The sequence below is a fragment of the Gopherus flavomarginatus genome, chromosome 3 (genome assembly GCF_025201925.1).
Source record: "Gopherus flavomarginatus isolate rGopFla2 chromosome 3, rGopFla2.mat.asm, whole genome shotgun sequence".
In the NCBI taxonomy this organism is placed as follows: Eukaryota; Metazoa; Chordata; order Testudines; family Testudinidae; genus Gopherus; species Gopherus flavomarginatus.
The window spans coordinates 202,765,505-202,782,337 of record NC_066619.1 but is presented as its reverse complement, the minus strand read 5'-3'; the positions used below and the strand labels follow the sequence as shown (position 1 = coordinate 202,782,337).

Genomic DNA, 16,833 nt, shown 5'->3' with positions numbered 1-16,833 from the left:
GTGGGAGGAAGAGAAATCTAGCAAATGTCTATCACTCTGTACAAAGTAGTTTCTGGATGTCAGACAAGTACAACGAGAAAGCTTCCTGTACAGCTGTGCTCACACAGAAGTGAGAAACCAACCACTTCCCTTCAAAAACTGTAAACTCAATAAAAATAAAATGAAATGGAAAAAAAACAGAAATCCAAATTTTGCCACTACTGGTTTGAGAAGCGAGGTCTTGCACAGCTAGTTATTTGGCATGAACTTCTTTAACGTGCCCCCACGTTCTAGAAAATGTGGGTACAACCACAGGGGGTGGGGCAATATCTTCTGGAGGTTTTGGAGTCTGAAATGGCAGTATAAAAGAAAAGAAGGCTGCTGGAATCAGAGCTTGTTCTGCAATGGGGTTGCACCAGTTTAACTAAAGATGTGAGGTTAAATCAATGCAAACCCCAATATGGACATTCTTATTTTGGTTTAAGAGTGGCTGTTTGCAATGTAGCTTAAGTCAATTAGGAATATGTTCATGCTAGACCAAAATAAGCCACTTTTTGTGCTGATTTTTGTATATATATACACACACAAAAATATACAAAAATTATAAATTATATATACATAAATTTTTCCTTTTTTTATTATAATAAAAGGAACAAATTCTAGAAGCCAAAGTATGGAGCACATATAAAAATACCCTACATCAAAAACAAGAAAAGACCACACACTATTTACACGTCTGGATTTCCATGTATTAACTGCAATATTTCCAGCACACAAATTTTTATGGCACATAGCAAAACAACAACAACAAAAGAACAGCAGAGAGTTCAAGGCAAAGAGCGAGATGGCAATAAGTAAGGAGCCAAGAGTAGTCACAATAAAATTCAAAAGGGTGGTGGTTTTTTAAGACGCAGAAAAAAATGAATTAAGACTGATGCGAAAGGGGAGTCAGTCCTACAGCCTAAGTCCCACTGCAGCAAAAGGGTAATTTCGGTCAACCAGGATGGTGGAGAACTTTTAAAGAGAATTACACTACAGTGATCAGACAGTTGGAAGAGCAGTGCTAGTCAGTCTGTCACAGCAGAAGAGTCTCTGCACCATTTACTACGCTGTGGAGCAGACACACAAAATCTCCAAAGTTGCATCATACTGCTGCTTTACAGCAATGTGATAATGAATCCTCCTCTCCCTCCTGACTTCTCAATGACAGGGGGAAGTAGAGAGACTCACAACAGTGCTGTTCAGTGATCACTCAGTGCTTGCAAGAACCCTGCTTTATTCTATGTCCTTTTCTAACTGGCTGGGTGCAAAAAGAGCTTCCCCTAACCTCCCCTCCCCCCGACTCTTTGTCTGGGTAATTCAGCACTTACAGGCCTGTTCCCACTACCACTTTGTCCCTGCCAAACAAAACTAAGTAACAGAAACGTTAAAAAATCCAGTATTAATACAACACACAATTATTAACAATGTTCAATCAGTCTTCGATGTGCCTGCACTGTTGGTTGGACCTGTGGGCTCCTCTAGAACAGCAGCACTCCTGCTTTCTGGAGGCAGTAAATCCACTTGTTAACTTGTTCTTGGTGCCTGTCTGAGACCTTCCTGCACAAAACGCAGACTCCGTGCCCCTTATCTTCCTCCCTTCTGGGATTATTCCTCTCTAGTTCATATCCAACTGGGGTGACAGATGTCAGCCTCTTGTGACACCACTTCCATTTTAAACCATTGTTTCCCATCAGAGAGATGTGCTGTGTCATGTTCATGAAGTGGTGGCAGCTCCCAGGACCCCAAATCACACTGAGTTTTTGTTTTTCTTTATCTGTCCCTTTACTGTCTGCAAGTCCCCGGTGGCTCTGATCCCAGTTTCCAACAGGGCAGACATTCTTGTTTTCTGTTTTCTTTTGAACAAAGGGTCAGCGGCAAGGGCAGAGACCAGCACTGAATGCTTTTCTTCCTCAGTTCTCATTTCTTGTTTTGGATTCTCTGTTATGCCCACATCCACCTCCAATAAGCTTCACTCTGAATTGAAGGATTTCCTTTTTTTGACAAATTCTTATTGCTTTGTCAAGGATTAATTCGGCACTCCCCGTTATCTATCACTGAAGTTTTTGTTTCAAATCTCAATCATATTCTGGTCTCTTATCAGGAACTCAGATCCCCAAAATTTCAAGATTGGCTCTTCAGTCTCAGATCAGTCACAAACTCTTCTTGGTTTCATCATCTTTTTGTACTATTTATAAACATCTCTCTCTGAAGTTTCATTTTTATGTGGAGTGCAGTACTCCTCAAATGTCTGTACTAGTTTCATGGTTGGCCTCCTCAGCCTGAGTTAACTGAAATCTATTATACACTTCAAGTGCATCAGAACCAGCTATTGCAAGCACCGTATCCACTGAGCAATCACCCCCACACAGTACCAGGAGCAGAGTGGACGCTCTCTGGAAATGTAAGAGACAATTCAAAGAAGGTTTAAACAGCACTTCACTCTGTATGTGCAGAGGTAAGTGCCAGCTGTCTTCCTTTTTGCTGGGCTAAAAGTTATAAGGCGGATGATATTACCACTACCCTTCTTCTCTTCTAGACAGTTAGTGCCAAGTTCTCAACATGAGCGGAGTGTTGGCCAGTGGCACTGACTGGGTAGCAGCTTTCACAGTCATCACTCTTGAGGATGGAACCAAAAAGTCCAAACATTGGAGACAAGCTTCTGGCACTTGAGAGGTAGGGCTGCAGGACAAGAAAAAAGCATCAGGGCAAAGTGCAAGACAATGCTTGGGAGAAACAGAATCTGAAAACACATACGCTACATCAGAGGAAGAAGACTGAGGGGAGTCCAGTGTTCATATAGCTGGGAAATTAGACGGGAGTTTACAAATGACATGATTTAAAAAAAGAAAAAGCAGTTTTGGGTTGCAAATGCAAAGTATTTCACTAATCAGGGCAGTATTAGTCTTTTTCTATATGGCTCTGATGGGACCACAACTGGAGTACTATATTCAATTCTGATCAGGCTTACTAGCCTAAATACAGACAAATGGAAATAATTTAAAGAAGAGTAACAAAAAATATCAGGAAGATGAAGGACTGATTTAAGATGCAAGATAGAAAGAGCTAAAGATGTATAAGCTTGGCTAAAAGATGACGAATGGAGGGACATGGCAATGTGCTATAGCACTATCGGAAGGCTGAAATCACTAAGGACGGAGAGGAATTATTTAGAGTGGAACACAGTGCTGTAATGAGGAGTAATGTAGTGCAAGCATAAAGAAATGTTAGCATGAGTATCAGGAAAAACCTCCTGACAGTGAGATATAGCGTGTGGAACAGTCTGCCAATGGAGGTCATAGAAGCCTTCGGACTTTTAAAACTGGCTAAAAGATATTGCACAGGAACTCCTGTTCTGTCAGGAAAATAGACTGAATTATCTAACAGGTTTTTCTAGTCCCAAACTTCTCTGATTCCAGAATACATTCAAATGAAATATAGAATTAATGTGCCCCTCTGCCCCCTGCAAATTTCTATCATTTCTTCCATCCAGTGCCCTACTGAATCCACTATGAATGTGTGCTGTTCAAATAATCTCTTGCTTTTACTGATGAGATTTCTCTACAATAAACTCTCTTCTCCTATTGCAAACAGAAAAAAATACATTTTCAAAGTGCAGGAGGTGATGATTGTATTTAAAGACAGCACTACAATACTGTGCACAGTGGGACTGAAATACCCACAACACGCATCTCTCGTCCAAGTGCAATAACCACATATGCATGTTCACGATAATTGGTTTTATAGATTCTAGGGTCAGAAGGGACCAATGTGATCATCTAGTCCGACCCCCTGCACAAAGCAGGCCACAGAACCCTACCCATCCAGTTCTATAACCCCTAACCTATGCCTGAGTTATTGAAGTCTTCAAATTGTGGTGAACTGTGCAGACTATTATTTGCAATTTAGTTGGTATGTGGGCACTTTCTTGTTGTTTCTATGCAGTCTTAAATACAATTTGGTATTAGCTTCATAGTGGTATGTGGTATACTTAAGAGAAATGAGATTTCCTTATAATTAATTTGGACTTCTGACTCTTTCTTCTAACTGAAGTATAAAATCACTTGGATATGAAGAACCATTGGTAGGTCACCTACTCCATCCCCCATTGCAATAGGAGTGATTTAATTGGCCATGACGAAGCTAGTTGAGCCTTGAATGTCTTCTTGGGGTGGGGATGGGTGAAGATTCCTCTGTCTTTTTAGCAACTTGTGCTGTTACTAAACCGTTGTTACATTTGTAGTTATTCGTAATATTTGGCCTAATATTACCAACTTCCCACGAGAACTGCTACTTTTTCAGCTCTAGTTTGACTAATGAGTCAGTAACTAATGAGTCATTTTTTAATAACATTCTTTTATGTATCTGTAGTTTTATATGACCTCTCAATTGTTGTCTGTAGCCAAAATAGGGCCAGTTCTCGGTATCCTTTTCTTGGAGTCTTGTTTTCAAACACTGCCATTTTTCTGCTGCCTCCTGAACCTTCTCTAATGGATTTATTTTTTAAAATGTGCAGTGTGGTGCAGAATACGTAACTCCAACTAGAACCTAAATAGGGCTGAGCAGAGAGACCAAATCATCAGTGAGGTTTCTAGCTGCAATTCAATGTGAGTGCAAGAAGGCCATCTGCCTATAGCAGGGAGCAAAACTCTGTACCACCTGAGCAAAAATTGCATTATAATACACGTTATAGGGATATCCAAAGAGAGAAAATCAGGCCTCCCCAATCCCATGAATATCATTAAGTTAACAGAACTGGTTGGGTATAGCAAGAGTGTGGGGCTAGGCTTTTGCTAGATTTCTCTGCCAACTGCATTTCTTGTGGTTCACCAAGGAACGGGACTTCACTGCATTAGAACCTATCAAACCAAATGATCACTGGTATTCTTCACACATCTTGTGTACGTACTCACAATATGTATCTTTCAAAATCTCCGGCCTTAACATGCTGTCACAGGCTACAAAGACACAGAAAGGAATGTTAATGGTGACATCTACTTCTATAGGCTTACCATTCAATTCTGGTGTACTAGCAGAATTGACTTTAGAGAGTCCTATAAGCTATTACTTCTATGCCCACAGTCAGTGGGACAATACAGCAAAACACACCAGAAAGAATAGCACAGCATGTGAGGGCTGGTTACCAGTATAATAAAACCATTAAACACAAAACGTGGGATTTTCAAAAGTGCTCATTATTAGCCTAGCTTTTGTCCCATTGAAATCAATGTGAGTTTTACCACTGACTTCAGAGAAAAACATTTTAAAACAAAGAAGGTGTGCTGTAGATATCTCCTTAGATTTAGCAGAGCTTAATCAACTCCTGCCCACTTTGTGACATATCAAGGGGACAGGGAGAACTGTGTGTTGTCCATGCCTGAGGAGATGACTCTTTAGGGATGAGTTGCTGACACAGCTTGCATGAAGGATACAATCAACAAGGGGCTGCTTCCTTTCTTGGCAATCTTTTCAACTATAAAGATTCAGCCTTCATAAAACAAACTGAAGTGTCGCTGTTCTGTTAATCCTGCTTTGCAGAAAAGCATAAACTCACCCATCAATGAAAATTGTGCCCCAATTTAAATGTTAGTGTTTTTAAACAAAGGAAATTAAACGCACCAAAGAATGTTCATATAACATGAAAGTAAAAATCACACCAAAAATGCTACTGCAATATGAAGGTTAACACACAAAATATCAGGAGGTACAAAAAAGAAAAGCTTCTCAAAGAAACACTGACTCACACATTTTGCACAAATACAGTATTATCAAATGACTAGTTAGGATTTTAAGGCCTGATATACAGCCAGGCCACAGCCCAACCTCTTAATTTTTGTGGATGCAATTTTTGCATCCTCAAATAACACTGCCTGTAGAAGCAGAACTTGGACATCTAAATATCTGCAACAATAAATGTAAACAAACAGTTAGATGGCCAAATGTTACCATTTGCCATGGCTGCAATTATTTACAAGTGCAATTCTGTGCCTGGAAATTTAGAGGCCGTTGCTGAAAATAAGGCCCTACATGTAAACTTTATATGAAATGTGTGCAATGAGGGTGAATATATTACTATGAGAATCTGAATTTTTTCCATCTTTTGAAAATTGTGTTTTAAATTTTTAACCTTCACATGATGTCAACATGTTTTGTATATAATATTTATTAATTCTTAAAAAGTACTTAATACAGATTTCTGTAAAAAAAATTTATTGTCCATATAAAAGTGCCAAAATATCCACCAACACTGTTATCTAGTTCAATAACCAGCTTAATCTAGTAATCAAAATTGAAAGCATCTTTATTCACGTTTTTAAAATCAAATTTCTGTCACATATTTCCACAGTAACCCGAGTCCCTAGAAAGTGGGAAATTTGCATTCCGGTTGGCTGTTGTAGTCCATATGTCCAAGTTCATATAGGCACGGAATGGGTTAAACCTTGGATAATACTCCTGCTTACACATAACTGCCTGGTTCTCAACATGAGCTGAGTGTTGAGCGGTGCCACTGACTGGGCAGCAGCTTTCATAGACATCACTCTGAGGTGCCCAGATGGAACCAAAAAGTCCAGACATTGGAGACAAGCTTCTGGCACTTGAGAGGTAGGGCTGTAGGACAAGAAAAAAGCATCAGGGCAAAGTGCAAGCCAATATGTTAGGGGAAACAGAAACTGAAAACACATACACTACATGGGAGGAAGAAGCCTGGGGAGCAGAACTGCTGAGAGAAACCTAGGGATCATATCGCCAGGAAATTATAAACAGGAGTTTACAAATGACATGGTTGCAAAAACAAGGCCAATGCAGTTTCGGGTCACATATGCAAAAGCATTTCACAAAGCAGGGCAGTATTAGCCTTCTTCTATATGGCTCTGATGTGACCACAACTGGAGTACTATGTCCAGTTGTGATCAGGCTTACCAGCAAAAATATAGACAAATGGAGAAACTCTGTTACTCTTATTTAAATTATCACAGGGATGAAGGACTGATTTAAAAGACAAGACAGAAAGAGTCAGAGATGTATAAGCTTGGCTAAGAGATGACTAATGGAGGGACCTGGTAACATGCTATAGCACTACTGGAAGAACAGAACACGCTGCTGTGAGAGTAATGGGGTGCAAGTAAAGAGAAGTTTTAGAATGAATGTCAGGAAAAACCTCTTGTATTAGCCTGTGGAACAGTCTGTCAATGGAGGTCATAGAAGCCTTAGGACTTTTAAAACCAGCTAAAACACTAAGAGATGTATTGTAGGGGAAAATCCTGTTCTGTCAAGAAAATAGACTGAATTATCTAATAGGTTTTTCTAGTCTCAAACTTCTATGATTCCAGAATACATTCAAATAAAAATATAGAATTCATGTCCCTCTCTGCCCCCTGTAAATTTCTATCACTTCTTCCATCCAGTGCCCTATTGAATCCATTATGAATGTGTGCTGTTGAAATCATCTCTTGCTTTTACTGATGAGATTTGTCTGTTAAACTCTTTTCCTATTGTAAACACACAAAATATATTTTCAAAGTGGAAGATTTTCATCCTAGTGCAGGAAAAGGTGATTAAATCTAAAGACAACACTACAATACATTGCACTGTGGGACTGAAATAAACTTGTCCCATCCCTTCCTGTTCATCTGCTACACTTTTCTCTTTGGAGACAAGCACAAAGGGCCAAAGGGAGTGCTCAGAGACTCATGCACAAATCCAGCTGAAGTCAGTTTGAGTTGCACGTATACATCACAGAGTAAACTTTGTGGACGTTACCAATAGCATCAGGGCTGTGTATGCCACTCTACAATTTCTGATTTCCCTTTTGTGTTTATAACTTCAGAATAGTTTTCATTATCAGCACTTCTTGCTTCTATCCTCCACTAAAGCTGTGGTTTTTCGGGGGGGGGGGGGGTTTTGAGGGAGGGAGGGAAGGAGGAACAGAGGGAAAGGGGTAAACAGATTACTCAAATCCAACATGCACGTTTCCATTTTCAGGGGTCTCAATACAATGTTCAAGTAAAATGACCCAAAAGAAACTTAGCCAAATATTGGTAACGTACTATGGATAGTACTAACAAAATCAACATCAAAGACCACAACCTACTGGAAAGAAATGAGGAGAGACTGAAATATAAAGGTATCTGGCAGGCACTTCAGAGGAGTACATTAGGCCAACATGTAGTGACCGGAATACTCACTGAAGAGTTGACATAACTGGCTGGTTCCCAGGTAGGTGTCATGTTGGGTGGAGCGCTCCAGGTAGGCTGACAATTGTGATCAATGTAGGCAGTATTTTGCACTTCTGCAGTACATGGGAAGCCACTGGGGTAATTCATGTTTTCTACAGTTGAGGAGAGATGGAGAACAAAATTAAGCTTTTTGCATTACAAATTATATTTAACTTTCTGCAGGCGGAGCTGAACTGTCCCATCATGAGAGACATTAGAACTGCTAGCCGGCTTTCACCAATCCAAGGTGACTTCCTGGCAATACAGCAATCACCTCTTTGTAACATTTACATATTTCCATGCATCTTTCAAACCTACAATGTAAACAGGATTATCGTTTCTTATTAGCTACTACTGGGGCCATTAGCCAATTGCTAGTAAGGGAATGGGTAAAGGCTACATAAAACCTTTTCTCCCTGGATTGCTGGAACTTGAAATCCTCCATTAGCCACAAAACAGGTGGAGAATGGATAACATTAAGGCAAAGCTTCCCCATCCTTCTCTGCCCACATGCCTCAGTCCTAAACTCTCAAGAGATTACTGAAATTCAAAATCCTGTGCTCTTGTAACTTCATCTTTAAATATAGCCTAGCTAGTAGTGCAGTATTCCAGGTAACTGTGAACATGCTTAATGTGCAAAATAAGTCACATCTTGGGGAAAAAATAGGCCACAAGAGACGTTATGTTGTACACGCTAGTATACTGAGCTCTGTCACAGGTGCACAATCTGTTGGGATTTCTACTTTGAGAAACCTGGTCTTTGCACAGCACTTTTTAGTTGCCTTGTTATTTCTCATATGCACACACAACACAATACTGTATAGTACTTGGTGTCAAAAATTTAAACTTGAGTAAACAACTTCTCAAAAGTTTAACAAATAAATACTTTTCAGGCTTTCTATTCACAGATTTGTTTCAGCTCCCTTGTTCTCCATCAATGAGTACCGACACAGTTGATGTTTGAGATTTGTGAGGGGGTGCAGAGAAGGAATGTTAAAAAGAGCAATCTGGGCCTGATAACTCTGCTGGAGTTAATGTAGTCACATGAGTAGAAAACTGATGTAAGTGAAATCAAAATCAGGCCTCTAGGAAGCTCTGCAAACCAGGTTTTGGGTGAGTGGGTCAAAACTCATTCGAGTTGTTCAGTCAGGAATTTAACTAAGGATGTCTGAAAAACCTCATTCTAGAGAGGAGTGAGGACCATGTGGTTAGGGCACTAGAAGAGGAATCAGGAGACCTGGGTTGCGTTCCACATCTGCCACAGATTAAATTATTTAACTCCTCTGTGCCTTAGTTCCCTAACTGGAAAACAGACATAACTGCACTTTCCTTCTCCCATCCTTTGTCTGTCTTGTCCACTTAGATCATAAGTTCTTTGGGGTATTCAGCACCTCGCACAACGGGCACCTCATATTACCTGGGGGCCTCTAGGCACTACTGTAATAAACATACGTGATAACAACTAATTTCTCCTGATCTATTTTACCCTAATTAAAAAAATTAGCACGCTCAGCTCTCTAACAGTCTAGTGCTACTGGTTTTAAAAGAAAAAATGATATTATTACCTTGCTTTTCAGAGGAGGAGAGAAAAGAACACGCTTCGTGATATTCTACGTTTAGCAGCACTCTTACCTTCTGGAAAAGCACTGTATTCATTCATCTCTAATGGGCAATACATGTTGGGAAACTGGTTATCATAAGCTGCATTCCAATCCATTAAGCTATTACAAATGACAAAATCAAATGACAAAAATCAAAATACTGTACAGGGTTTATGAAAATAGTTTACTGTAAAACTATTAGATGACAATTGACTGAAATAAGTGATTGCACTTCACACATGCTAATTACATAATAGTACAAAACAGTATAAGCAATAATGTGTTAAAATTAGGTTCATTCTTATACTGAGTGGGGGTGTGGAACAATTTTTATAGTGAGGGGGCTGAAAGCCATTGAACCAAACTGTAAACACTGTATATGACGGGAACCACTTCAAGTCATGGGGTGCAGCACCCCCTGCCTCCCTAGTTCCAGCACTTCTGATACTGAACATTTTTTTTAATCTTTTCTCCATGAGGCAGAAGAAGAGACTAGTGGCTGGTAGGAAGGTTATCTGAGTTCTGTTTCTGGATCTGCCACAAACTTCCTGTATTACTTAAGCAAGTACAAACCTTCTGGGATTCAGTTTCCCCATCTCTCTCTCAAAAAAAGGAATTATAGTATGTTCCTACCACATAAGCATCTTAGGAGGGAACTATGGCCATTAGGAGTTACCTGCGGACACTCAGGTAAACAAAGCATCTCACGGCCCACCAGGGGCTTACCCTGAACAAGCCGCAAACCAAGTTTGGGAACCCCTGGTCTACAGTAAGAGTCTTGCTTACTAGTTCTTAACATGCAAACATACCATGGAAACTGTTTAAACGGCACATGCTTAAGAATCATTGCATGATAAGCTCAGATACATTCATGCTGTTAAGGCTGTAGGCTCAAAAACATATCAAAAAATGAAGCAAAAAATAACTTGCCTATTGTGAACAGAAGGGGTATCCTGGATCATGCATGGTACATTATTCTCAAGGTTATAGTTTAAGCTATTTGTCAAACAGACTGGTTGAGCAGGCCACAAATCTCCTGTAGGATAAAGACCTAGAAAGGCAAAGAGATCTTGATTGAAGCATATGAAATGCAACAGTGCAGAAATGAGGGATCCACCAAATCTTAGTACTATGGTGACATCTCATTCTCAGATCCACAGTAAAAAAGTTGTATGTAAGAGAGATAATCCAGCCAGAGAGATCACTTTATAGTTTTCCCAAAGGACAGTACCCTATCCCTCTCTCTTATATTACTACTTGAAACCAAAAAGAATGGCTGTCAATGTAAAAAGAAACCTCACTAAAAGATTCCAAGACAGACTAACTGTCAGGGCCAGATCCTACAGCTGGTATAAACTGACCCATCGGAGCTAGGCCAATTTATACCAGCTGAGGATCTGTCCCCCTAAGAGTGTATGTCACTGGACGAAAATTCCTAGGGAAGAACTTATTGACAAATGTTTCTGTTTGATGTAACTTGCTGTGCAGATGAAAACAAAATCAGACACTTTTCAATTGGTTAAAAAAAAAAGATTGAAGCAGATTCTGAAATTCAACATAGCAAAAGCAAAGATTCCCACAGAAAGTACATGTGATGTTGGAATGACATCAGTGATGAGACCTGGTACTTGTACCTTTCATCATGGGAGGATGGACTAAACGAAAATGACTGTTTTCAGAGCCAAATCTGAATACTGATTACATGTTTGTGTATTAAAACTCTTCCTTAGGAAGAGGCTCTAGTTTTGAACAGAAGAGCTCGTGCTGCTAGAGCAGTGGTCCCCAACCTTCTCGTGGCCAGTAGCACATTCATGTTTTCAGAAGAGTGTGGCAGGCGCCAACAATTACTCACATACAGGGCTGGCTCCAGGCACCAGTGGAGCAAGCACGTTCCTGGTGCAGCATATGCTACGGGGCAGCATTCCATCCATTCTGCAGAGTGGGAGCGTTTTTTGTTTTGTTTTGTTTTGTTTTTTGGGGGTCGGGGGGTGGCGCCAGTTCTGGCCAGTGCAGAGAGAAGCCGGGAGGACAGAGAACACTGGCACCCGTAGCCTGCAGTCCCCGGCACTTGGCGGGTCCTGCGCCTGCCGGGGACAGAGAACACCAGGGCCCGCAGCCTGCAGCACTGGAGTTCTCTGCCCCCAGCAGGCGTAGGGCCGGGGCCGGGGCTTCTTGAAGCGGAGAGAAACTGTGGCCCCGCGCCTGCCAGGGACCGAGAACACCAGATCCTGCAGCTGCAGCTTCTCTCCCCTGCTGGGCACTAGGTGGGAGCACATAAATGCCCAGGCGGGTGCCATGGCATCCGTGGGCACCATGTTGGGGACCACTGTGCTAGAGCCATTAAAAAGAGGAATAAACTATAAGTGCACATACTTTTTAAAGGGAAAAAGATGTGAAAAAAACAAGAGAGAGCAGGCTTCAGATTTCCTCTTGGATCCACAATTCTATTCTACAATTTCTAATTTATCCCATAATCTTTTATGCCACAATTTATTAATCCCACCAAACAAATGAACATTATTTCCATTTGAAATGCAGATAAACGAAAACAACCACATATTTAAGATCCCAAATCATCACATCGTTTATTGTCCATTTTGGAAGGAGTGGAGTAAGGTCAAAAAGGGCTGAAAATGTTTTCCTCAATCATAACTGAGGAAATTAGGAGAGAAATATCTGATGGCAATAACTGTGTCTCAACTTCACTTAAGACATCAGTTCTTTTGACCTCTCAATCATGCTGGTACTGTTTAAATGTTACTCTGCAGTCAGGGTGCTTAGCCTGTGCAAAGCAAGACAACTGTCAAGAAAGAATACTGGAAGTGTGAAATGACACCTGAATCCTGCCTTTTTTCACTGAGAAGACCATAAACAAAGTCTAGGTTATAACAAAGACTAGTGATGGCAAAGAAAGTCTTCTCTGAGTCCTTTTAGTTGTCAGGAAGTTTAAAAAAAAAGCCAAGTCCTCAGCAATGTAGCTCAAACACAGTAGTCTGACAGTAAAGCCCTTGCGGGTGTACACGTAAACGTACTTAAGACACATTACATGTGGTACTTATGTGTAGTACTGTACAAACATTAGCACCAAATCTGTTGTTGAAAAGCAACTAACCTTTATTTTTGTCAGGATCTGCAGTTATGTCAGTGAAGTTGGTACATACGGTTTCTGGATACTGGGGGACAGTACTTATGTCTCTGCTGAATGAAGACAAAGGACTTTTTAAAATTTTGGATTATCAACATTAAAAATTCCCTAGTTATTCTTCTCCTAGAAAAGGAAAATTCAAGGAGTTTTATAGGGTTTTTTCATGTTGAAAATTTTCTGATGGACGTATCTAGAATGGAAGCTACTAAACGGAGCGATGGAACAATAAATAATAGATGATACTGTAGGGAGCATGGAAATGGTGTCCCTTTGCTCCACAAATTAAGCTTTTCCTTTGCCTATTCTCCTTACTCTGAGCTATCGCATACCTCACAATCTCAGCATTTTAGTGCTTATTACATGTGGAAAACAAACAAAATACTAATTATCTTAACTCTATTATCCATATTTCAGATGACATAAAACTCATATAGGAGCCAAATTTCATTTATCAAACATTCTAATCATGTGAAGGTTTCAGATGTCCCCCAGGCAATTCAGATAATCAGTTTACTTCAAAATAATATAGATAATATATTCCATATTTTAATGTAAGTGTATTCACATAGTCCACATACATCTAATTTAACTGGAACACAGACTGTACTGAAACTAAATGAGAGCATGGTTCACAGGTTCAGACTGAGATTACATTTGTTTGGGATGGGCTTTTATCTATTAGCGATCGCTAAACATAAGAGGTCCACCCATATCTTTAAAACCAATAGGTCAGCTTTCCATATACTGTACTACAGAAATTTACTTCTCAGAATAATGTCACCTGCAGAAGTTAAGAGGAAGAAAAAGCTCTGCTCACTGAGAGCCCAACTCTTCTTTTCAGGTGTGACCTCTCTACCAGTCTGTGACATTCTGGGTTGTATCTCTCTTCCTGCAAATATCAGAGATGGTTCCCAATTTGTTGTTGGAGTGACAGGCTTTTGACCATGGCCCTCATGCCCTTACACCAGATGAGTATTACCAAAGCTGCACTGAAATACTCTGTTATCAGTAACCCCATGGAAAATATGTAATTGACTCTAGTAGCTGAATCCCACTTGTCTCAAACTGGGAGTGAGCTGAAGATCCAGGTAACAAACTTTAGATGCTGCACGTATTATAGTAAGGGGGAGGATATGTCAGAGAAAGAAAAGGAACAATTTTTGAGTTGTCTCAGGACAGCATGATTCTCATAAAAAGAACCCCATCAACTTAAAAGTGACATATTTGTCTGACCTTAGCACAGAAAACTACTAGAATGGGAAGATAATACAGAAAAAATAACTTCCTTATTTTTTCTTATGTATCCCATATTTCCTTTGCATAATAAGCAAGGTTTCCCTATCATTTGTGTAGGTTTTTTCATAGAGCTACAGGGAAGGGAGAAACATTTTCAACATTAGGAAAACGTGACTGTACTACCTCAAAAATTAGCAGTGAGAATCACAAGCAGGTGTAGGACCTGAAACTGTTTTTAATTCATTTTAAAAAAACTAACAATATTTCAAGTTGATGGAGTTTCTTTAATATTTACTGGGGTAGACTTAACAAAAATTTACCTGGTATTGCAGATGTTATGAGACAGATTTAAAGTGATGGGAGTTTCAGTTGGAAAATCATTTTGTGAAATATTCTCCCCTAAATAAAACAATGATTGTAAATCAAAAAAGATTTTGAAAACAGAAACATACACAATACACTTACCAACGGTGTGTATGAACTTATTTCTCAGTGTGGAATGTCAGTACCATTACAGAATGTATTTCTCAAATATGCTTATTCATAAACCCCTCTGAAATCTATACAGTTGTCATATATTATATGGGGTCTCAATCTGGAGACCATGATCCCTTCTTCATGGCTAGCTAAGAGGAGGGCCCAGACATTTTTTTTCTGTTGCAATATGGGCTCAGGGTTTGGAAAAAGATTGAGAACCACTATTCTACCAGAAGAGTAAGTTCTTCTGTAGTGTCAGACTTTATGAAAAGAAAATACATTTATCTTTTTTTTTGTGTGTAGTGTTCACCTTAAAAATTTTTACTACTAACATTTATAATGTTAATTATTCATTCCTACTTACTATCCAAATGACTCTGTGTTTGAAAAGAGTTACACTACATTATGAATATATAGGGCTGCCAATTTTCTAATCACACAAAACTGAACACCTTTGCCCTGCCCAGCCCCTTCTCCAAGGCCCTGCCCCTGCTCACTCCATCCCCGCTCCCTCCATTGCTCCCTTTCCCCCCACCCTCACTCACTTGCTCATTTTCACTGCGCTGGTTCAGGGGGTTGGAGTGTGGGAGATTGTGTGGGCTCCAGGGTGGGGCCAGAAATGAGGGGTTCAGGATATGGAAGGGGAGTCCAGGCTGGGACAGAGGGTTGGTGTGTGGGGGAGGGGGGAGTGAGGGCTCCAGCTGGGGATGCAGGCTTTGGTTTGGGTCTGGGGATGAGAGGTTTTGGGTGCAGGGGGGGACTCTGGGCTGGACAGGGGGTTGGAATGCAGGAGAGGGTGCAGGCTCCGGGAGGGAGTTTGGGTGCTTACTGGGGCTCACAGCTGGGGCTGACCAGAGCTGCCTGTGTCCCTTTTCAACCAGGTGATCTGGTAAAAAAAGAAAAAAAAATGCCTGGCAACCCTATGAATACATAGAAAATTATTCCAGAGACATTCCATCTCATTAGGTCAGAGGCACAGCTAATTTTTCCTGACTCTGAAGCGTTTGTTGATAGTTTTTTGCTCAGACACTAAATTATATTTATATTATTCAAAATAGCACTTAGCAACATGAAACCAGTTTTTCCATGTCACTAGAGAACATTCAATATACACTACTTTAAATTCTGTTCATTATTAATGCTGCTGCAAGCTACCTGTTAATAATACTATTGGTACTAAGGATTTTCACCATTCTTTTTAATATGGCACAGCAAAGAAGCATAATTGTGCCTTTTGGTGTTTGTGATGTGCTTTGGCCTTATTACCATATACAAGTGCATGATTCTGGGGTAGTTTTTGTAATTTTTTGAGCTGTCCATCTGCACATTTTCTTAATTACCCACAAACAAAGATTCTTTTCACTTTTGCCACTTGAAGATGTAGGTCATATATATTACAGCACATAACACATACATTGTTCCACATGTAACAATAATCTAAAGATAAGGACTGAATGAAAATGTGGGCAGAGTCAGTAGCTCTCAGTTCTGTAGTCTTCCCAAAAGTGACTAATTGTACAGCTTCCTTAATTTCTGGTGTGGTACTTTTTCAGTTCACTTTCTTATCCGCATTTTCTCTTCCCTCTTTTGCTTTTACTGTTGATGGCTCTTTTTCTCTACTTTCTCTGGTGCTTTTACTCTCATACATTTTAGGTCACATTTGGATTTTTATTACTTCTGCCTAAACTAAACTATAGTCTATGAAGCACTTGCAGGTAATCCGTGTAGAAGGAGCTGGTCACATGCTGTATACTATTCTCCCAGTTTCAGGCTGCCTATACAAGGGCCCAAGCCCTTCAAATGAAGAAGGGCCGAGAGATCTGTAAAAGCATCTAAAAACAAAAAGAGTGGGAAGGAGGGATTGGCAGACAAGTTGCCTCTACTAGGGGCTGCTGCGAAAGAGGAGGAGGAGAAACAGGAGCTGTCTTCAGAAATCAGAGCCACCAGTGAGATGGAGCTTCCAGATAGAGAGGAATGTCTGGGGGAGAAGAGAATGAAGTGGCTGGGAAGCAGGGGGACAGGATGACACAGCACTAGGCCGCACAGAAGGCTGTTCAGGGAAAAAAGGGGTGGGGTGGGGTTGAAAAGAGAGTGTACACGAGCAAGCAAATAGACAGGAGAAGAAATGAAAAGCAAAGCA

At 40.3% G+C, this 16,833-nt stretch overlaps 1 protein-coding gene across 7 annotated transcripts in view; it reads right to left on the bottom strand.

Moving 5' to 3' along the window:
* Window positions 1-646: 646 nt before the first annotated feature.
* Window positions 647-16,833, bottom strand: part of TMEM131L (transmembrane 131 like) — a 123,864-nt gene continuing 107,677 nt past the window's right edge. For 4 of the 7 annotated variants that reach the window (XM_050946213.1, XM_050946214.1, XM_050946216.1 and 1 more), the window contains 6 exons: window positions 14,537-14,615; window positions 12,948-13,033; window positions 10,766-10,886; window positions 9,867-9,955; window positions 8,205-8,347; window positions 6,212-6,627 (listed from right to left, as the gene is read on the bottom strand). In XM_050946213.1, the coding sequence (XP_050802170.1) occupies window positions 6,349-6,627; window positions 8,205-8,347; window positions 9,867-9,955; window positions 10,766-10,886; window positions 12,948-13,033; window positions 14,537-14,615 (797 nt within the window). In that variant the 3' untranslated portion in view covers window positions 6,212-6,348. Of the gene's footprint in view, window positions 2,701-6,211; window positions 6,628-8,204; window positions 8,348-9,866; window positions 9,956-10,765; window positions 10,887-12,947; window positions 13,034-14,536; window positions 14,616-16,833 lie in introns of those variants that run through there. The other 3 variants (XM_050946217.1, XM_050946215.1, XR_007773442.1) reach the window with 3 other exon arrangements.